The sequence below is a fragment of the Panthera pardus genome, unplaced genomic scaffold, assembly GCF_024362965.1.
Source record: "Panthera pardus isolate Hobbes unplaced genomic scaffold, ASM2436296v1 HiC_scaffold_19, whole genome shotgun sequence".
NCBI lineage: Eukaryota > Metazoa > Chordata > Mammalia > Carnivora > Felidae > Panthera > Panthera pardus.
In genome coordinates, this window is record NW_026526754.1 from 6935642 (window position 1) to 6958218 (window position 22577).

General features: G+C 47.5%; 1 protein-coding gene across 4 annotated transcripts; it reads left to right on the plus strand.

Moving 5' to 3' along the window:
- The first annotated feature begins 14921 nt into the window (after positions 1-14921).
- On the plus strand, positions 14922-22108 carry PDP2 (pyruvate dehydrogenase phosphatase catalytic subunit 2). Of its 4 annotated transcripts, none has more exons than XM_019455698.2 (2): positions 14922-15042; positions 17156-22108. In XM_019455698.2, the coding sequence occupies exon 2, from the start codon at positions 17210-17212 to the stop codon at positions 18800-18802; it is 1593 nt and encodes a 530-aa protein (XP_019311243.1). In that variant the 5' UTR covers positions 14922-15042; positions 17156-17209; the 3' UTR covers positions 18803-22108. The 4 variants fall into 4 exon arrangements, with proteins under 4 accessions (XP_019311243.1, XP_019311245.1, XP_019311244.1 ...); XM_019455700.2 differs by lacking the exon at positions 14922-15042 and adding an exon at positions 15069-15180; XM_019455699.2 differs by lacking the exon at positions 14922-15042 and adding an exon at positions 15202-15327.
- The last annotated feature ends 469 nt before the right edge of the window (positions 22109-22577 follow it).

Consider the following 22577-nt stretch of genomic DNA (forward strand, 5'->3'; position numbering starts at 1 on the left):
TGGGTTGAAGTTGAAGAACAGAAGGGACAGAGCCCTTTGATGGGAGGCCAGGCACAGCTTTGCCCTTGCAGGCACCCCTGGCCCGATCTAAGGACCATTTTCTCCCTCTAGGTTTCCAGAGACGTTAAGAAGGGTGGTGTCTGGAGGACGGTGTTTGCTCAGCTTGGGGGCAGGCAGCAGCAGAAAAGCAATGCTAGTGGGGTGCCTGGTGGCTCAGTGGGTTGAGCATCTGACTTTGGCTCAGGCCATGATCTCACGGCTGGTGAGTTCGAGCCTCACTGTCAGCCTGGCAGTATGTCAGCGTAGAGCCTACTTGGGATCCTCTGTCTCCCTCTCTCTCTCCCCCTCCCCTGCTCTCTGTCTCTAAAAATAAATAAAACATTAAGAAAAAAAGAAAATTAAAGCTAGTAAAGCTTCCTCTTAAGACAGGCCAAGGGCCAGGGGCAGATGACTGACTCTCTCCCTAGGATACAAGAACTGTCTTCACCCCCCGTTTTACGGACAGTGATGATGTGCCTGGGGGAGGGTTAACTAGGCAAGTGGCAGAGTGGGATTTGAACCTGAATCTGTCCCACAACTCTCCTGCTCTGTGCCACAGCAACTGGGCCCACCCATGGGAGGGAGGGATGGGCACGGTGGCAGCCACGTGGAGTTGAAACAACAGGACTGACACTGCTGGCAATGCCAGGGACCTCGGCCAGCCCCTCGCGGGCATGGTGGCAAGACAGGCCTGGCACCAAAGAGGACTTGAGATATGGGAGCTGGCTTTATAGTAATTATCCCAAGGCTACCAAGAATCCTCACTCCTTAAATCTTTCCCCTTAATTTGTTTTTTAATTTAAAACTATTTTAAAATCAAAAGTGGCCTCCTTATGATCACAGCCCAAGATTTGACCCTTTTACATCCAAATGGGATGCCCCAGCTGGATCCCAAATGCCTCCAGCAAACCTGGCCTCAAGGGACCCAGGACTGTGTCCTGAATCCTCACCCAGGACAAGATTGCCTCCTGAAGCTGATGCAGGGCACATTCAGAGCACTCAAGACAAGATAGGCTCTGCTCGCTCCCAGGTTCCCAGACAGCCCTCCCTGGTATCCAGGGTAGCCCACGCCAGTGGCCACAGCATAGACTTTGTGCCCAGGCTAGGGGCATAGACTTCCCTCCAAAGCTGGAGGATGCAGGCCCTGGGTCTCCCTTCTCCGGGCCTCGGGAGATGGGGTGGCTGTAAAGACCCAGCCCCCTGGAGCTCTGTCTGCAGAAACCCTGCTCCCAATCCCAGTTACCTCTAGAGCTGCTATTGCTGCAGGGGTCTGAGAGGTCCCCATAGGGCTGGCTGGGGACACTATCTGCCCAAGGGCTCATCTGTGGGGACAGTGATCTGTGGTCTGAGCAAAGGTTGGGGATATGGACAGAAACGGGTCTGAGGTGAAGGCTGCAAGGTAAGCTGACAGCATTGTTGTCAGAGCTGATGTCTGGTGGGGGTGGGGGCTCATGTCCCCTTGGACTCATGTCCAAGCTAAGGGGGCCTGGAGCAGGATGTAGGCCTTGGCTGCAGCCAGAGCTGACCTAAGGATGGAAGGAAGGTGAGATAACAGTATCTGCCCATCCTGGATACCTTGGGCATGTGTCCCCCCATGTCCATGTGTCACAACATCAACTCTGATCTCACCCTCAAGGGCAAAATGAACTGCTGGTTGGTCAAGACTCTGAGGGGAAGGGAGAATGTGATTCTGTGAGCACGGATGGTATCTGGCCTGCAGCCAGAGGCAGGGGCTGGGGAATGCATCCCTTTTGGAGGCTTTTCTGCTCACAAACTTAGGGCAGATGCACCGGCCTTTGCACCATACGTCACTCAAGCCCTCAAAAGTTTGTGTCCTCCTCTATAAAACAGACATGATATAATGTGAGCCACATATGTAATTTAAAATTTTCTAGTAGCTCTGTTTTAAAAGGTAAAAAGAAACAAGTGTATTTAATTTGAACAATATATCTTATTTAACTTAATTATGTCCGAAGTATATTATCATTTCAACATGTCATCCATATAAAAAAATTAATGAGATATTTTACATTATTTTTTGTGCTAAGTTTTTGAAATCCAGTGTGTATTTTACACTCATAGCATATCTTGATTCAGAGTAGCTACATTTCAAGTGCCTAAGAGCACATGTGGCCAGTGGCTACCATATTGGATAGCCTAGCCGAAAACAGATGTTTCCCTCTGCAGGGCCATCTGCTAGCACGGTATCCAAACAGGCCCTCTGGCAGGGCCTGTGGCCAGGCAAGGTGGTGGCCGGAATGAGTCAGATCTGCTCTGAGCCTGTGTCCTCCACAAGGGCAGTTTCAGAACATTTGATGCCAAATTGGCTCCCTCTATTGGGGCCTTCCACCTCCAGGAAACCTCCAGCCTGGCTGGCCCTGCCCCAGGTCACCCTGCAGGACCTTCGCTGTTCCTCTGAGGGAAAGGCCAAGACCTTCAGCAAGGAACTGACTACAAAAGACCGTCAAGAGTAGGGGAAGGTGGTAGTGTCTCTGGGAAGAGTCCTGGCTTGGTCGAGGAGACTTGGTTAGCTTGAGAGGGCTTCCTGGAAGAGGGGTCCAAAGCCAAAGTAGTTGGCATCACGGCAGAGGCACAGAAGCCTCAGCAGCAGTGAACATTTACCAGACAGAGAGAAGAAGGCCTGGCTATCACCCAGCAGGTATCAACAAAGAGGGGATGTGTGGCTGGAGACACAGGGCTCCCCAGGCTCTGAAGGCCTCAAATGCCAGGGAGAAGTTTACCTTTATATCCGGGTGCCATGAGGAGCTACTGGAGGTCTAGAGCAGGAGCTGAGGGCCTCCTGGATTGGAGGAAGAGGATTCTCTCTGAGGCTCAGAAAGCACTAGGCATCATTTGGCCTGAATCCACCTTCCAACACAGGCTCAAATGCAAATTCTGACAGGTACAATTCATTACCTCCTCCAGCTGCCCTCCTTGGCCCTGCAGAAGGGACTCATTCCTGGACCCTGGTCGTTCTTGGCTTGGCCATCTGTGAGTCTAATCTAAATCCCTCCAGTTGCAACTCAAATGTTTTCATCTGCAGAAGCGTGGGAGGGTGAGCAGGTGACCCTTTAGACCCAATGAGTTACTCTCTCGGGATAGGCACTGCAGGAAAGGCATAGGGACACAGAGGCTCCAGGGTGACCTGGGCTCCCAGGGATCCCTCAGGTTTTCAGGAACGAGCTCCTCCTCCTCCTCCTCTTCTCTCAAGTCCTGCTGTGAGTGACAAGTCCTTGGTTGCTCTGGGCATGGGTATCTCCTGAGGGCACACAGTCCTATCTCTCCAGCTACCCAGGCCTCCCTGGGGAACTGGGAACTGGGTCCTTGCTGCCACTGCTACTGTTCCTGAGTGTTCAGGAGTAGAGTTTAGAAGGTATGACTTTTTCAATCAGAGGAAGCCATGGTAAGGATCAGTAAGCTGCCCAGGGAATCCCAGAGTATCCACACCAAAAGAATTCCTGTTCTGATCTCCCTATACAGATAGAACAACTGAGGCCCAAAGAAGGAACAGAATCCGCCTAAGTAAGTTGGTGGGAGAGCAAGGATTTATGACTCCTGGTCCAGTGCTCATCAGGAGAGCCTTACTTAGCAGAAAGGTCCCCACACAGAATAACTCTGTGCTTACCTGTTGCGGAGTCTGAAATCTTGCCAGTTGAGCTTCAGTGCTCAGTTGACATGGTCCCCTGATGAAATGCCTCCCTTGGGAGGCAGTAACACCTTATGGGGGAATGATCTTATCACCTCCTTTTCAGTCTTCCGTGTGACCTCTTCTCTCCACCTCAGTTCCCCATCTGTAAAATGTGTCAGTGGGAGGACTTGAGGGAGGAGAGAAAGCAGATTTCCCAGAAGTAGAGCCAAGTCATGGCCAAGGTGGGGGGCAGACAGCTCTGGATCCCAGGATGTGGGTCACCCCATGTGCCCCCTAAATTGCAAGGGGCGTGATGCTGGGCCCAAACCGGCAGGGACAGATGACTGGAAGAATCTCCCAAGACCCCCAGACCTTTGCCCATCAGTGTGACAGGAGAATACCTGGGCTGAATTTCCAGCCAGCCCGATGTAATGGGGGCTCAGAGCTGGATTGAAATGATTTATAGAAAATAAGTAATTCCATGTGTTTCACATACCCAATTCCGTGAACTATAACCCATAGGACAAAGGGTCATAGTTTGCACTTTTTTTTTGCAAACTGCACTTTAGAAGTCAGTGCTTGGAAATGATTTCTCTCCTAGGAGGGCAGAGCTCTAATGGTATAATTTGAGGCAGAGGCAGGTGAGCTGAAAAGGTATTTTGGGGGCAGCCAAGCCTTTGAAGCCCCGGCCCCAGCACTAAATCTGGAAGCCTGTGGTTTCTGGGGGCAGGCAAAGGGACCTGGAGGGGAGCTCCTCACTCCTGTGCAGCTCAGGTCTACTAGGTGCAGAGCTGATCACATGGGCCCCATGACCCCAGGTTGGGGGTGGAGGACTCTGCGCCAATCTGGCTGCTTTAGCTGGTGCCAGTGGTGGCTCCAGCCACTCCCGGGGGCTCAGATCAGGGCAGCAGCAGCCAGCTCTACAGCCGTGGGGGGCGCCTCCCTCAATCCCAGGGCTCCCTGAGGTCAGAGGTCATGCTGAGGAAAGCAAGCCAGGTGTGTGGCTGCAGGCAAGAGCTTGATCAACCTCAGCCAAATTTACTAAGCCCTTGCTGTAAAGCTGAGGCCTCTAGAGATGGACCCTCAGTGCCCGTGGCACACAGGACTTAGCCATGTCAGGAAATGTCAGGCTTCGGAATTTTCTTTTTCTGCCCCTTTTCACACTGACACCCGGGAAAACTGGGGTTGCTGCCATGGGAACAGGAATAGCCAATGTTTAGGGTTTCCACTAGCAGACTCAGAACCCCCACCCCAAAACCTTTTTGCTTTAGCATAATTTCAGACTTAAGAAAAGTTTAAAAAATAATACAGTGAATATACTATAGACTGGTACTGGACTCCACATTTTATCACATTTGCTTTCTCTCTCTCCCTCTCTCTCTCCATATGTATACATTTTTTTTTCCAGTGGCTTTCCTAAAAATGAGGACATTCTCTTATATAACCACAGTATAAGAATCAAAAGCAGGAAATTAACATTATTATGTTATCATTTTTTTTAATTTTTAAAAAAATTTTGGAAAAAATTGTTTAATGTTTATTTATTTTTGAGAGAGAGAGAGACAGAGCGCAAGGTGGGGAGGGGCAGAGAGACACAGAATCCAAAGCAGGCTGACAGTGCCTGACACGGGGCTCGAAACCACGAACCCTGAGATCGTGATCCGAGCTGAAGTCAGATGTGTAACTGACTGAGCCACCCAGGCGCCCCAATATTGTTATGTTACTATTATCCAATCAACGTACCTTATTCATACTGTGCTAATTGTCCCAATAATGTCTTTTGTAACAATAACAACAAAAAATCCCAGATCATATCTTGCATTCAGTTGTCCAGTCCATTTAGTGTCCTTTTCTTTGGTCAGTTCCTCTGTCTTTGTCTTTCACAACATTGGTATGATCAGAGGGTACAGGCCAGTTAGTAGTAGGATGTCCCTCAGCTGGGTTTGTCGGGTGTTTCTTCATGAGGAGACTCGGGTTATTTGGTTTTCATAGGAATATCACAAGAAAGGATCCCACGTTGTTCTTAGGTAGATGATGCTGATTTGTCTCATTACTGGTGATGTGACTTTTTGTTTTTGTTTTAATTGAAGCACAACATATATACAGAGAAGTACATATGCTTGATGAACTTTCACAGTCTGAACACACCTATGGAACCAGCACTTAGGTCAGCAATAGCACATCTCCAGCACCCCACCCCCCCACCCTTACATCTTCATCAAGTTCCTACCTCCCAAAAGTACTCACCATCCTGACTCCTAATAGCATAAATTACATTTGTCTGGTTTTGAACTTCAAATAAATGAAATCATTCATTCCAGAAACCTCTTTAGTTTCTGGATTTTTGGCTCATATTATGTCTGCAAGATTCTCAGAGCCTACTTTTTTTTTTTCCAGAGCCTACTTTTTATAATAATAAATGCACTACCTCCTACTATGAGCCTTCAGTGAAAATCAAAGAAAATACAATTTATCTACACACTTGATTCCAAAAAATTACTTTAATGCCTTAGTTGTAATATAAAGGACAGCCCTTTATAATACATGTTTATATACACAAAAAGCATAATTTTCAATAAAGTAATAGGTGTTTCAGAACATAAATGCTAGCTCACAAGGTTGTGATGAGGTCTTCTGAGGCTTGTACCTATATTCAGAAGCCTGAGAACATGGCAACTACAAATTCATTCCAGCCCGAGGGACATGAGTATTGCTGCCTTCAGGATATGATTTTCCCAGACAGTGAACTCCTCTATTTTTTAGAACAGACATGAAAATATCCCATCTACTCACTGAATTTGAAAAATTTGTGTATTCATTGTACAATATTTTATAAGTCATCACATTCTAAAATGTTTTAATGTTTATTTATTTTTGAGAGAGAGAGAGAGAGTGAGCAGGGGAGGGGCAGAGAGAGAGGGAGACAGAATCCAAAGCAGGCCCGGCTCTGTCACCACAAAGTCTGATGTGGGGCTCAAACTCATGAACCGCAAGATCATGACCTGAGCCAAAGTCAGACACTCAACCAACTGAGCCACCCAGGTGCCCCTAAGTCATCATATTTTAACTCATAGGAGGTGACATTTTGTCTCTTAAGATTATGAGTGGAACAATGCTCAAATTAGGCATAAGTGGTAAAATTCCAGGCAACATAAAGTACAATAATTCACTATATATTAAAACTGTGCAAGCATTACTCTGTGTTTCCAAATAAAATGGAACAAAGCTGCATGGAATGAATAAGTCACAGGGATAAAACACAGAGCATAGGGAATATAGTCAATGGTATTGTAATAGTGTACTATGATGATAGATGGTTCTAAGCTTGTGGTGAGCATAACGGAATGTACAGATTTGTTCACCATGTTGCACAAATGAAACATTGTAAATCAACTATACTTCAGTTTAAAAAAAGAATTAAAAAATATTTTTTAATGTTTCTTTATTTTTGAGAGAGAGTGTGTGAGAGAGACAGGGTGTGGGTGGGGGAGGGGCAGAGGACAAAGGATACCTAGAATGCGAAGCAGTCTCCAGGCTCTGAGCTGTCAGCACAAAGCCTGACACAGGGCTCGAACCCAGGAACCGTGAGATCGTGACCTGAGCCAAAGTCAGACACTTAGCCGACTGAGGTATTCAGGTGCCCCTAAAAAAAGAATTTTAAAAAAGGAACAATGTTGCAGGCTTAGATGAAGATAAACAGATTCTTCACCTGTTTGAATATCCAGGTGAGATGTTGGAAGGTAGGGCAGGTCTCAGATAATCCTTTGTTATGCGAAACTGTCCTGTAGGACTTCTAGCACCCCTGACAACCCCAAATGCCAGGGTTCTCCCCACCCGTGTGACAACTGTCCCCTACATGCCCTACATGCTCTCTGGGGTGTACCACAAGTCTAGGGGACAAAAGAGGAGGCCATCTGGAGGTCAAAGAACCACAGGGAGGGGCACCTGAGTAGGGCACAGGGTCGAGGATTGGCAGAGCCTGAAGGAAGTAAGGGCCCAGGTGACAGAACTAACGGGGGACTATAAGGTAGATCCTCTCCGTAGGCAGCTCCTGAGGGAGTAGGTCAGTCCTAAAGATGGAGGGTTGCAGATCCTGTGTGGACTTTGCTACCTATCACTGAGTCTTCCTTCGTAGGAGGCCACAGGACCTACACTTTCCTGGGCCCTGCATGGATACCTGCTCAACTACTCTGAGCCCCCTCAGGAACTGCACCTCCTAACAGCCATAAGGGACCCCATCAGCTGCAGTCCCGATGGGGGCCTCCATGAGCTGAAAACCCATCTAAGCCACACACTGAAAGGATTATGGGGCCTTCACATATGTAATTAAATATAAGAACAGTACAAGATGATACTAAACTGATAGGTAACTATAAGGAAGGTAAACATAATTCTGATTTCTCTCATCACACTTTTATTTTAATAAAATATGAACTAACCTATTATTTTAAGGCACCTTCCTTTGGACACCCTGAGAACATGCTCCATGTGCCTGTGGCATGACCCACCAGTGAACACAATCCGTGAATTGTCTTTTTTTTTTTTTTCATGAATTGACTCACTTAATTAACTCATTTCCTGAATTGACCCAAGACCTTTTGAAGTGGGTACCATTCTTATTCCCATTTTGCCGATGAGATACTGAGGATCAGATTGAGATACTTGCTCCAGGTCACATAGTTGGAGCTGGGGCCGGATTGGCCTACCTTGGAACCAAGTCTATGCCACCACTCTCCGGGCTCCTTGAAAGGCATTAGTCGGTCTCCCCACTAATGACAGTATCACAATAAGCATTGTGGAATGATGCATACAAGTGTGCGCACACACACACACTCCCTCCACCAGCTCTAGGCAGTGAGATGCTCAGGCGCTTCCTGCAGTGTATTTACGCCCCCTTGTGGCCACGTGTGAGCCTGTAGCTTGGTCTCTGGTCCATCTTCGTATTCACTAGCAAGAGCCCAGCCTAGCCATGCTAGGAAAGAACCCTTGCCCAGCCGGTTACCACTTGTCAAAATATTTAAAATATTTTTGCTGCTGTTTGTGCTCCTGCTTTGCTTGACACCTTCAGCTCTTGCTTCTTCTGCTGTCCAGGGCCTCCAGTGCTGGGTGAAGCACGCAACTTGTCAGTGCCACTGAGCACCACTGGGCTCTTGGGGAAAGGGCATGTGGAGGCCTGAGGTAATGGCCCCACTGTTTGGCAAAGGTATGGAGGATGGGGAGGGCACTCCGGGGAGGGGGGGAACAGCAGGGGCTTTGCCCTGGGAATCGACAGTAAGTGTGAAAATAAAAGGCTGAATTAAATTTGACCCAGTCTCCAGCATAGCCTGGGGATGGGGGTGCCCTGATTACATTGACAGGTCCTAGTTCTTCAGACAGAAATAGCTTCAGAGCCAAGAAAGGAGGACAGCTCTGCTTCAGCACCCTCACATACTCCTTTCTGCCCCCATTCTGTAGTCACTATACAGCTAGGAGGAGGGATATGCCCCCACAACATACATGGGAATGGCTGCCCCCATTCAGCAGATGGAGATACAGAGGCTCTAAATTTGACTGAGGTCCGTTGCCCAAGTCATGCATCCGGTTAATGACAGCACTGGGGTTCTCATGTCTGCCTGACCCGCAGTCCAGCCTCTGAAACCACCACATTACATGGGGTGCTTTGTGCTAGAGGAGGCTCTTGTCTTTTGGAAAAGCAGGTGTAAAAAAATGCTCAAGAGGGGCCTGGATGGCTCAGTTTGTTAAGCATCTGGCTTCGGCTCAGGTCATGATCTCACAGTTCAGGATTTCAAGCTCCAAGTCAGATTCTGCGCTGACAGCTCAGAGCCTGGAGCCTGCTTTGGATTTTGTGTCTCCCTCTCTTTCTCTCTCTCTCTGCCCCTCCCCCACTTGTGTGTACGCTCTCTCTCTCTCTCTCTCAAAAACAAATAAGTAAATTAGAAAAATTAAAAAAATTAAAATAAAAAGATGGCTAAACAAAAATACAGTATGCTGAGAGGGTAACTGTCTTCCCTCAGGAGAACTCTTCCTCTGGCTTCAGAGAAGCTCAAATTGGCCCCTCAGGCTATTAAATGTGGAAAGTTTCTAGAAGAGTGGCTTGGATGTGAGTCCAGAGAGTAGGACCCAGACTCTTCTTAGCCACAACCTTAAAGTGGGACCCCCAGGAACCTGGTGAAGTCAGTTCAGGTTTCTGGACTTTATTTTGTGCTTCGGGTATATGGGCATCTCATGAAGTACATGGGTTCTGTTAGATGGGATTTTAGAGCAAAAAGGAGGTTCGTGGGGAAATGTTTGGAATTGCTGCAATAAAGTTGGATGAATTCCTTTTACTGCACCATTTCTCAGGGCCTTAACTAAGTTGTTCATTGTGAAGCTCTTCCAGGGGTGGGTAGTAGAGACATGCTTCTTTTCTCTCAAAACATTTTCTGGGATGGTGCTCCATGGAGCACACTTTCAGAAGGCGTGGGTGAGATGATCTCAAGTTCTTTCCAGCTCTGGCCCAAGGGTTGGAGATGGGGCAGGCAGCCCTGGCCATAAAATTCAAGCCCTTCCCTTGGTTCACAAGGTGAAGACCTTTGTCCTTACCGTTCTCTCTCCATGGAATGCTCTTTCCCAGATAGGCCAGGCTCACTCTCTAACTTCCTTCAGATCTCTCTCCAAAGCCTATCTTATCAGAGGAACCTTCCCTGATTTCCAGACATAAAATAGCCCTCTGGTCCCCACCCCTCTCCCTAGCTGCCTCCCTTGCCCCAGAACAGCCCACTCTGCCTTCTTCTCTCCCACTCTTAGGTGTAAGTGTGTGGGACAGACATTATTGGGGGTTTTCCTGATTATTAAATACATGCTGCATGTTAAAAAAGAAAAAAAAGCATATAAAGAAATACATGGAAAAGGAAAGAATGTGAAAGTTTCATGACCCAGAGATAAGCATTGTTAACTGTCGGCATGTGTCCTGCTAGATTTTTCTTTGCACGCAGAGAGGCATGCACAAAGGAAAAAAGAGGAGAAGAAACGCATACATGAAATATCGTTATTATCAAAACCAAACTCTCTGTTGTAATCTGGTTTTTCGTTTGATGTTCTGTCCTGTCCTAATAGCTCCTTCCTGGCCTTTCCAACCCCACATTTGGCATCTTGTTGGATGCTGGGGACAATTGCTCAAGTGACACTGCACCCCCCACCCCTGAACCTAGCTCACTGTGTTCTCTGGTCCCTCAAGGAGTTGCCCCTGGGCCTGAAAAGGGTGCTCCAGGTACCGGGGGTGGGGCCTCCGCAGGGATGGCACACAGCAGCGGCTGGGCACCCTCAGTTTCTTGGACAATGTCACAGGGTAGCACAAGCCACGCCACAGGCCCACTGCTTGCTGACTGAACCTATTCCATACCCTGCAGCTTCAAGAGAAAGCAGGAAAACCATGCGCCTCCAGGGGCTCCAGGGCTGTCTTCCAACTTCCTCTTGCCTCCTCTTACCCACACCAGACCCCTCGAGCTGTTCTTCTGCTCCATTCCCAATTTACTTTCAAGAAAGAATATGAGTCATAGGCAACTTGGAGTGCTAGTGACAAGTACAAGGCCCACAAAATTGCCCCTTCCAAGCGAGGAGCTCTACAGAGGCCCAGAGAGAGGAAGTAAGTGACTGGGCCAGGATCACACAGCAAATAAGTGCCAGAACTGGGTCTTAGGCTTGGGACTTGAGGACGATGGAAAATTCTGGGCATGCCAGTGGTTAAGTCTGAGTAGAGACAGCTGTGGGATGATGGTGGAAAAGGGAATGATTATTTTGGGGTCACAGGGGAAGACCTCTGGCCTACATCATCAGAGCCTTGGGTGCAGCTGATCTGTCAAACAGGTGAAAGACATTGATCTGCGTTTGGAGAAGCGTTAAAGAGACAGAAACACAGGTTGTATTTCCCCCAAAGGGTCTGCCCATCCTCCTGTAGTGAAGGGAAATCTTTAGCTTTGGCTCTATGAGATAGGAGCTTAACACAACCACTTTGAGGCTTCCTAATTGCCCGCAAGCTCTGTTGCTTCAGAGCAGGTTTGAGAGGAGGGCTGAGACAAGATTTGTGTTTTTTAAAAATTCCCATGGGGCGCCTGGGTGGTTCAGTCGGTTAAGCTCAGGTCATGATCTTGTAGTTCATGAGTTCGAGCCCCAAGTCAGGTTCTGTGCTGACAGCTCAGAGCCTGGAGCCTGCTTCCTATTCTGTGTCTCGCTCTCTCTCTGCCCCTTCCCTGCTCACACTCTGTCTCTTTCTGTCTCTTAAAAATAAATACAACATTAAAAAAAAAATTCCCAAGCCTTTGTCACTATCATCCTCAAGACTTGTGAAATATGTCCTTGAGGTTGCTGCTCTGCAGGGAATTGTTACCGTTACCATTCCCTCTGAAGGAAAAGGGGCCCTGGGGAGGTGGGGGGGGGGGGGGTGCGTACACACACGTGTGTCCATGTGCGTGGTCAATGTGGGAGGAGACAGTGCGAGGAAAAGTCACCTGTTTGGCCAGAGGTGGTGAAGTTGAATTACTTGATTTAGGATGACACTGGTCTGTGAGGCGACTGTCGGAGGGCACAGATGTGCTCAGATCAGCAGGAAGGCTTTTCTGGGTTTATTCAGTTGCACTGGGGAGCACTAAGGTCACAGAACTGCTCCAAGGGGAAGCACGTCTGCTCGGCCACAAAGAAAGATATCTGGGGTTTTTACAAACTCTTACAGATATCAGGCCTAGATGTATAGTTTTGACAGTTGGACAAAAAGCTATCTGCTACTCTCTCAGTTCCTCCTGACACAAGATAATCTCAGATCCAGCTTTCCTAACATTCCATGGAAGCCCCTATTTGTATGGCTATAAAATCAGGGAATTTTGCCAGAATCATCCAAGGGATCTAACTCCCTACTCCGGTTAGGTCTGTGGTTGTTTTTTAAAATATAGTTTTGCTGCTGCTGCTGCTGCTTCTCTCCCTCCTCCTCCTCTTTCTTCTTCTTGATTATACAAGAAATGCCAGATGGAGTAATATATGTGTATGTTTACTGTAGAAAATTTCTCTTTCTCTCTCTCTCTCTCTGCCCCTCACTCATTTGTGCCCTCTTTCTCTCTCAAAAGAAAAGAAAAAGAAAATTTCTAATGTTTACCTTTGACTGCCTATTTCGGGTAAATTAAAATAAGTAGAATTGGAGCACCTGGGTGGTTGTGTCAGTTAAGCTGTCTAACTTCAGCTCAGGTCATGATCTCAAGGTTTATGGGTTTGAACGCCGAGTAGGGCTCTGTGCTGACAGCTCAGACCCTGAGCTTGCTTCAGATTCTATGTCTCCCTCTCTCTCTGTTCCTCCCCCGCTAATGCTCTGTCTCTGTCTCAAAAATAAATAAAACACATTTAAAAAAAAGAAGTAGAATTAGTGGATCAAAAATCTGTCCATTGGGTAGCCTCAATTTACACTCCTACCTGCCCAGAAGGCAATGCCTACTCACCAACATGAAGTACTAATCTGTTTTAATGATTGTCAGGTTGTTTGACAAAAACCAGTATCTTGTTTTAATTCTTATTTGCTTGGTTTTGACTGAGGCTGAATCTTTTTAAATTTCCTCAGAAAATGACAGCTGATCTGCTGCTTTTCCTTTCTTGAGGAGAGATCAGACCTTTTCCTTCATTTTTCTTCTTTTAAGACCTTGAGACAAGAAGCACTGGGAGACTGGCTGGGGTTCTTGGGCTAGCCATCATATGTTGGTGACGGAGCTAGCTACAGCCTCTAAACGAAAGCTCCAGTGCACACAAAATCTTCAAAGATACATTTTTACTTTGGAATTGTTGTGTGTGGTAACTTAAAAAAAACTCTGCGGTTTCAGACTTAGCAGAGCGATGTAATTTCTCTCAGGAAAGTGTGGTGGGGGCAGCCATCTGTGTGCCTCCAGTAGTCACCTCAGGCACCCATAAATGCCTGCAGATGAACTGATTAAACTGTGCTGACTCTGTCCTTAAGGATGACCCTTTGTCACCCCAAATGAACTATCTATACAAAACCTAAAAATAAAACTTACGCCCATTTATTTACAATGCCTTAGAGTTATCTTTACTTTCAGTCTGAAACAGCCTTCTCAATATCCAGGAAGAGAGATATTGTAAATTCTGACTTACCAGAAAACTTCCTGAAAGGGCCAAGGGTGAGTGGCAGTATAAACGTCAAACCAGATGCAAGTCTGACAGGAGCGGTATTATGGCAGGCATGTCCTCGGGTCCAGGTGGGCTGGCCAGGCTCTCCAGGTAAACCAGTGTGTCTCGCTTCCAGAAGACTACATTCTCAGGGCTCCAAGTGGCATTTCTGGTCTCTGCCTCCAGGGAAGGACTGTACTTGCCTTACGATAATAAGGAAGCAGGGGATAACTGCAATCCCACAATACGAGGGACTGAGGGGTTATCTGGTGTCTTGGTTCTCAGTCTTTCTCAACCTACCAGCCAGTAACCATTTCTAGTAACTGTCAGTGGTCAGATCAATATAAATGTCTTTTGAAGGCCCAACGGCCCCTGGGAACCAATGAAAACTTTAGAGCAGGAGTTTGAGTTTTAGAAGGGTCACTGCCTGTTCCGTACAGGAAGAGCAGCTGAGTCGTAAAGTGAACGTAGGGAGACCAGATGAGAGGATTGGAATAGGGTAGCTGGAGGCAAATGTGTGGATTGCAGAGATACTCAGGAGATAAGATTAGCAGGATTAGATAACAGGAGAGGGGCTGGAAAGAGGGAGCAGTTAAGACTCCCAGGATTCTGGTTGAGGCTATCTGGGAAGATGGTGGGGCCATTATTGGGTTAGGGTAGGAAAGGAAGGGCGAGTTTGGTAGGAAGGTGAGTTCTGAGCGAGATGTGTTCGAGGCGTACATAGGGCCTCCAAAGGAAGGCGTCCAAATGGTTGAACACAAGGCTGTGACGCTTGGGAGAGAGGTCTGGATTTGGTGGGCAAAGCAAAGGAGAGGAAACCGTGCGGCATTACTAACAGTAAAGAATTGGAGAGGATGCTGGGTTCGGGGTGTGCAGAGTGTGGGCCATCAGGTGGCGGGGTAGCTCGGTCCCTGATTGCCTGGTCGCGTAGCCGGGAACTCTGCTCACCCACGGTCGGAGCCCAGAAGGGTGCGGATGGGTGGGGAGGAACTGGATTTAGCTCCTCCCGCCCGGCCTGCCCTGTCGCCCTCCTCAGCCATTGGGTAATTCTTCTGTCCGTCAAAGGCCCGCCTCCGCAGGTGAACCAATAAGAGCTGGAGAGAGGATGCTTCCTTCTCCATCTGGATCTGCACAAGGGGTTGCTTCAAGGAGGTGAGGCGGGAGTGGCGGCAGCCGCAGCACTGTGCGCAGGCGTGGAACTGACGGGACGGACCCGGTGGCAGTGGCGCAAGCTGGTGAGTGGGGAGCGAGGGTCCGAGGTAGGGAAGGGGGCGATCGCAGGATGGGGACCCCTCCAGCCCCGCCGGGCGTCCCCGGAGCCCAGCCCTCTGCGGCCGTCAGAATCGGTTCAGATGATGAGGTGGAAAGCGGAGGTGAGGTGAAATGAGGTGAGGGGGCGGGCCCGCAGTCACGGTCACCCCACCGCGCGCACGCGCCACGTGGGCTCTCGGACTCGCCAAGGACCCTTGGCTTCGGACCCCGGCACACGCACTAGCTGCGTTAGCCCTTGGAGCACCTCTGTGAGTTCGGCGCCTCGACTGAATTTCTCTATTTTACAGGCTGGGAAGCTGGAGCTCAGGGATGTGGCCGCGCCGGGGTACGGGCGCGATCGGGCTTGATAGACTCCAGAGATCGCACTCTTATCTATGAGGCTGTGGGGCCGAGACTTGAACTTGGGACCTGTGTTTTCTTCAGGGACGTGAAATTGTTTGGGTCCCGGCTGCGGCGGACCAACTTGCGTCCGGCGCTGCTCCCTGATTTCTCTGCAGGGCCCTGGAAGGGTGGGAGGTGCCAGGCGGCCTCTGTGGGCGTTGACCTACCGCTCCTGCCCCAAGTTCAGCGGGGTGGGCTGGCGGGGAGGAGGACGGTCCTCAGTTCTGAGAGTTCCCAGTGCCCCAGCAGACAAACTGGCAGAGGGCAGGTCTCCTGAACGAAATCCGAAAACACGTGGGAAACGCTCCTCTTAGGTCACCCGGGAAAATAGAAAATAGAGCAGGTTTTTTTGTTTGTTTTGCTTTGCTTTTTGTCTAAGAAGAGGTATCCTCAGCGTCTGTTGAAGGTGGTAGGAAACTGTTCCCTTCATGTCCTTGTGGAGGCAGATGTGAACATTTTGGAGATCAGTTTGGCATTATGAGTCTACACCCTTTGACCTACTGATTCCTCCTTTGGGAAATAAGTAGATTAAAACCTAAGTAGGGAAAAGGTTGGTGCATAAGGCAGTGCAATTTGGTGTTTTATCCATAGCCAGTAGAAACGACTTCTAAATCTACAACAATAGAGAACAGTTAAGGAAATTGAGATTGTTTATGCCAAAATAGGGTAGTACACATCCCTGAAATGTCTTTATCATGAATAAAATGCTTAAAAGAAAAAAAAAAAATAGATTGTAAGTTGTGGTTTCAGTTGTATAAAAATGTATACAGAGTGACCAGAGGAGTCACTTAATGATAAAAGTATAACCACCTTTTTGGAGCAGAAGGATCATATTTCATTGAATCCTCACAAAACCTTATAAGATGGGTATTCCCATCCCCCTGACAGACAGCTGGAGCTCAGGCAAGTGAAGCAGTGTGTCTGATGTTAGACAGCTGGTGTCACACCTGGTGTGCTGTTGGGCCTTTGGAAATGCTGCGTCTAGCCAGTATTTGAGGACCTGTTGTGTGTTGCATGGGGCTGGAGAGCCACTGGTGAGTAAGGGTTCCTGAATTCATGGAGCGTATAGACTAGTGGAGAAGCAGATAGATATTTAAATAAACACTTACAGTCTGTTGGGGAAAGTGAACCTGGGAGCTAGACACTGGGCTCTGGCAAGGGAAATATTTGGGAAGGAAAATATAAAGGGGCCCCTGGGTCAGCTGTGAGCAATGAGTGAGTTCTGTGGGGAAGCCTTCAGTGGCTCTGTATGAATGGAGAGCATATAAAAATCCTGTTTTTCTCATTTTCTGAAATGTTATTTATGCGTTGTAATGGGAGGTAGGGAGACTTGCTTAAGTATTTTGAATTTAGTCAACTGTTTTACTATTTTTTAAAATTTTGTTTTTTGAGAGAGAGAGCTCAAAGAGAGAGAGAGAGCGCACAAGCAGGGGAGGGGCAGAAAGAGAGCGGGGGGATGAAGGATCCAAAGCAGGCTCCTCATTGACAGCAGAGAACCCGAAATCAGGAATTCAGGGTCAGGAACCATAAGATCACGACCTAAGCCGAAGCCGGTCACTTAACTCACAGAACCACCCAACTCTTTTAAAGTTTATCTTAAAACACTTTTGTTCAGAATGGTAGCAAAATAAATGTTTTCAGAAGTCTGTTTTTAAGAAATTAAATTTGAATTTTCTTCAACTCTTTAATTTTCAGGTTTAAAGAAAGCCCCTTTTGCGGAAGGAACACATTTGCCGGTATCGCTGCAAAATGTCAAGTACTTTGCCCTTCTGGATCTTAAATTCTGCAAGGAACAGCATTGCCACGTTACAAGGGGGCAGACGTTTGTATTCAAGGTGTGCCTCAAATAGAAATAAATCAAGATGGAGACTCTTTTCCCAGGGACCAGGCACCCTGAAGAGCAGTGCCCCGTGCAGTGGCTTTGCCCTGCAGAAAGCCTACAGACACACGTCAACAGAGGAAGACGATTTCCACTTGCAACTCAGCCCTGAGCAGGTAAATGAAGTGCTGCGAGCCGGTGAGTCGGCTCACAAGATCCTCGACCTCGTCAGTGGAGCCCCAAATTCAGTGTTACGGTTTGAGAGCAACCAACTGGCTGCCAATTCCCCAGTGGAGGACCGGCGAGGTGTGGCTTCCTGCCTGCAGACCAGCGGGCTGATGTTTGGCATCTTCGATGGACATGGTGGCCATGCATGTGCTCAAGCAGTGAGCGAGAGGCTCTTCTACTATGTGGCGGTGTCGCTGATGTCCCAGCAGACCCTGGAGCGGATGGAGGGAGCCATGGAAAGCATGAAGCCCCTGATGCCCATCCTGCAATGGCTCAAGCACCCAGGGGACAGTATCTACAAGGATGTCACGTCAGTGCACCTTGATCACCTCCGTGTCTACTGGCAGGAACTGCTTGACCTGCACATGGAAATGGGACTCAACATTAAGGAAGCATTAATGTATTCCTTCCAGAGACTGGATTCTGACATCTCGCTGGAAGTCCAGGCCCCCCTGGAAGATGAGATGACGAGGAACCTTTCACTCCAGGTGGCCTTCTCTGGGGCTACAGCTTGCATGGCCCATGTTGATGGAGTTCACTTGCATGTGGCAAACGCTGGTGACTGTCGGGCCATCCTTGGGGTCCAGGAGGACAATGGCATGTGGTCTTGTCTGCCCCTCACACGCGACCACAATGCCTGGAACCAAGCTGAGCTGTCACGGCTAAAGAGGGAGCACCCTGAATCAGAGGACAGGACAGTCATTGTGGACAACAGGCTGCTGGGCGTGCTCATGCCCTGCAGGGCCTTCGGGGATGTCCAGCTGAAGTGGAGTAAAGAGCTGCAGCGCAGTGTCCTGGAGAGGGGCTTTGACACCGAGGCCCTCAACATTTACCAGTTCACCCCCCCACACTACCACACTCCACCCTACCTGACTGCTGAGCCTGAGGTCACCTACCACCGGCTGAGGCCCCAGGATAAGTTCCTTGTGTTGGCCTCAGATGGCCTGTGGGACGTGCTGGACAATGAGGATGTGGTGAGGCTGGTGGTGGAGCACCTGGCAGAAGCAAGTCGGCACAAGCCGGACCTGGCCCAGAGACCCGCCAACCTAGGACTCATGCAGAGCCTGCTGCAGCAGAGGAGAGCCCAGGGGCTGTGCGCGGCCGACCAAAATGCAGCCACGCGTCTGATCAGACACGCCATAGGGAGCAATGAGTATGGGGAGATGGAACCGGAGCGGCTAACAGCGATGCTGACTTTGCCAGAGGACTTGGCGAGGATGTACAGGGATGACATCACTGTCACCGTGGTGTATTTTAACTCAGACTCAATTGACGCATATTACAAAGGGGGTTAAGAGTGTCCCGTATTGCCAAGGTTAACTTAAATGCTTTTCTAAGACATTTTCATTTACTCTTAAACTGGCTATTCAGACCTTACTGTTAAAAAGGCAGGCCGAGGTAGCTGGGCTTAATAATAGACTGACGTGAGGAAAAGCCAGGCTCGGTTTAAAAACAGTAGCAGTGATTTCATGCCACAGTGTGTTTTGGTCACCGCTTCTGCATAGAGAGGGCAGAGCATTGAGACCATAGAATTGGCTTGGGCCCATAGCCAAAGTCCTTTTATAAAGACGTTGTTGTCGTTAAGCCATCATCAGCCTGAGCCTTCAAAGGGTAAATGTAATCATCGTCCTAAGACTATGAAGAACTTCGGGATTTCCTGATGTTGTGCAGAATCTGCAAACTTGGTAGTTTTCCTCAATTTACAATCGCGGACTTATTTTTAAATGACTAAGACCTAGGTTTACAGAGAATACTCTTTTCTATGCAATATTCTAACTTTTTGTGTGATTATACTTGTGAAAACATTTTGTGATGCTGCATCCTGGTGTGTTTTTGTTTATGTTAAAACAGTCCTCAAACTTGCAAACAGGCCTGCTGTAAGCATGCTTGGGATGATTTGTCTTGGTTTTCAGCTGAGAGTGAGAGGGGCGAGGCCTCTGGACCAGCTGATGAATTGACTCGTGCCACTTGTGATACCTTCCACTGTGTCCCACCCCTTGAACCTTGAGCCATACTAGAAGGTAACTTCTATCTAAGCCTTAACTCCTCGCCTTCCCGGCATTAATAAAATATGCTCCAGGGCTTAGCCTCTGTGGGGCTATTTATAGCACTTAGCCTTTCTGATTATACCTCTCAAACGTTCTTCTGTTCATTCCACCTAATATTCCTACCTCTGCTCTGCCAAACTCCCTCACTCCACTGCTACTGACTATATGCACGCAATATTGTCCAGAAAGAAGGCTCCCTCTTCAAATGGTTATAGGGGAGGAAAAAATGCAATCGTGTAATATGGTAGTTGTGACAGATGTGCAGGCAGGACTGGCTTATGCAGTGGATTATGGACCTAAGATTCAGCCCAAATCTGGACAGGTGAAAACATGAAGAGCTTGAGAAGTCACTAACCAGGGCTGCCTGTCTGTGTCCCGAGAGGCAGTGGGGAAGAAGGAGGGAGATTTGTCAGACGGGATGCTTGCCCTAAGACTGTGGGATAAACCGCCATGGCTTCTCCTCAGGAGCCAGACCATATTTAGTATAGGAGTTGGGGCAAAAATAAAACTGCAACCTGTAATGGCTTCTGTGGGCAGCACAGTCTTTGTGTTTATTTCAAATTAAACCACGTGGGTCCTTTTTGGGGGAAAGAATTTCGTGTTCTCGTGAAATGCTGCGGCATTCACACAACAGGAAATGTGTCCCTAAATGGAAACACAAATATAATCCCACAAAGCTGACAGTTCTGTCTTCCTGCACTACGTTAGTTGATCCCTCTCATCTTCCACCTTGTACCATCCACTGAAAGAAACAAGCAAGTTTGACTTTTCACGTCCCAGTGATACTCATTCAAGTCTTGGAGTGCTTTTAACTTGGGGACATTTCCCTGTCTGTTTTCCAATGCAGCTGTTCAGTGATTGGGCTTCAGCTCCAGTCAGTGCTTAAGCCTTGGTCCTTTTATTCTGAAATCATTAGTGTTCCTTTTGACCTCCTGGATCATAACTGAGAAATAAAACGTGAATGACTGCCATTGTGCTTGCATGAAGGTTTGTTGCTAAAGTTGAAGACTGCTTGTCTGCCATCCTTTGTTCTTTATGTCAGCTAAACCCTGGCACACCGTCGGAGCATTTACAGGGATTACAGAGTGTATGAATCCCGTTTTGGAGCCTAGCAAAGGTCATAAAATGCGTCTGACTCAGTAACTTGCGGGACAGCTGAGAGAATACAGACTTCCCACCTGCTTCTCCAAGCTTATCTGTGTTTTTTCTCTGCCTAATATATTTCCCGCTTTCTAATTGTAGTATATCGAGATGGAAGAAAGGCCAGTTTATTGTCTGCCCTTTTCTACTGTGAACTCTGTCAGCTCTTTCCATGAATGCTCCAAGGAGAGTCTCCTGGTTAACCCCCAGCATGTCTGTCTCCTTGACCACAATTCTGGTGTCTGTGGCCTCTCTGAGACATGGGCTACTGTCAGAGGACACTGGAATTTGAGAGGGGTATGGTGGTACTTGTCAGTCTTCTAAAGCATTTATTATTCCTTTTAGTAAAGATTTCCATATTGAGACATCTAAAATCAACTAAAAAATAAGATTGAACATTTAATATTTTGGATATACCTTGAATAAAGTATGCTTTGGTTCTTTAAATTGCATATAATTTTAGGGAAGAAACTTTGTAATATTGGCATAATTTAGATATTGTTTTATGTATAAATATCACAGCTCCGCTAACTGGGAATTGGTCAAAATGGTTGAGAAGATTGTATTAGTTTTAAATGCAGGTTAGTAGCCTCAGTCAAGTTACTTAGATTGGGTTTGCTGAAATATTATTTGTAACATTAAAGCTAATTTGTTATATATTAAAAAAAGCTAATGTGTTATAATGAAAATGTGAACTTTGAGGTATGTTAATATATAAACACAGTTTTCCAGAAGTATGATTGGCCTAAAAGGTCTTTAGTATTGGGCACACTGGGTAAAAGTTCAGGCTAAACACAACTGAGCTGGCACCCTTTTAGGCATAAGAGAAATATAAACAGCTTGAACTTGAGTCAGTTAAAGAAGAAAATAATGGATTGTATGGAATAAGAATATGTGTTCAGAATGAATCTGGCTTGACTCTTTCGTCCATCGGTCCCTGGTAACCTATCTTCATTTGACAGTTCTTGGGAGGCCTTGCCTTCCCAGATTAAACCAGAGTATCTTGGAACTGAGCCATCCTAGTTTCATCTTAAAGTGGTGCATTTGTCTCTGAACATGACTCCTTCCCCTGGTGGAAAAAGCCCAAGTAGGTTTGGAGCTGGGGTCTAAAGCCTGGTGGTACAGCTGTCATGCAAGCAGCCTCGTGCATCGCCGAGGGGGAAAGGACTGCTGTGCAACCATTTCCCAAGCAGCCTGGAGCTCCGTCCCTTATACTTTGGGCACCTGATGTTGAACTTGCTTCCTGGAAAATAATTTGTTATCAAGCATTTACTTGGACAAATTACTAACCATGTTCCTTAATATTTACTGACATTTGTATTTTAAGCTGTACTCCCATGATCTTATTTGACATTGATTTTCTGACTATTAGAGATATTTAAATGAAACTCGTAAATAAAAGGCAAAATGAAATTTGGTTTCTTTTGGTTTGATATTAATTTCTTTAGGTCTGTAGGGTGCTAGATTACACCAGCCCTTGTTTCACCACCTTTATCTGGCCATGGAAGATTTTAGTCTGTAAGAATCCACCCCGACAAAGGAGAGGTCTTCTCTGCAAATTTGTGATGGCTGCTGACCACACGGGAAGTGCTCACTGAGTGTTAACTATGTGTGTGAGCACCTGAAATGAAGGAAAAGGAAATTAAGGCTTTTGTTCTAAGGGTCTCCCCACACTCAGTGCCAAGGCCTGCTGGGATTTCATATTTAACTGAGCTTGTGAAACCAGCTTTTGTTAAATGCAGAGCCAGCTTTGGGGAAACGTTCCAGACAGCTACTTCCATAGTGTTGGAGACCCTCTCCACCTCTTCCCACCACCCTCCCCCGCCCCCGCCCCCGCACCTGAGCTGTATCTCCCTGCTGCTGGAGAGATAAAGTTCCTAAG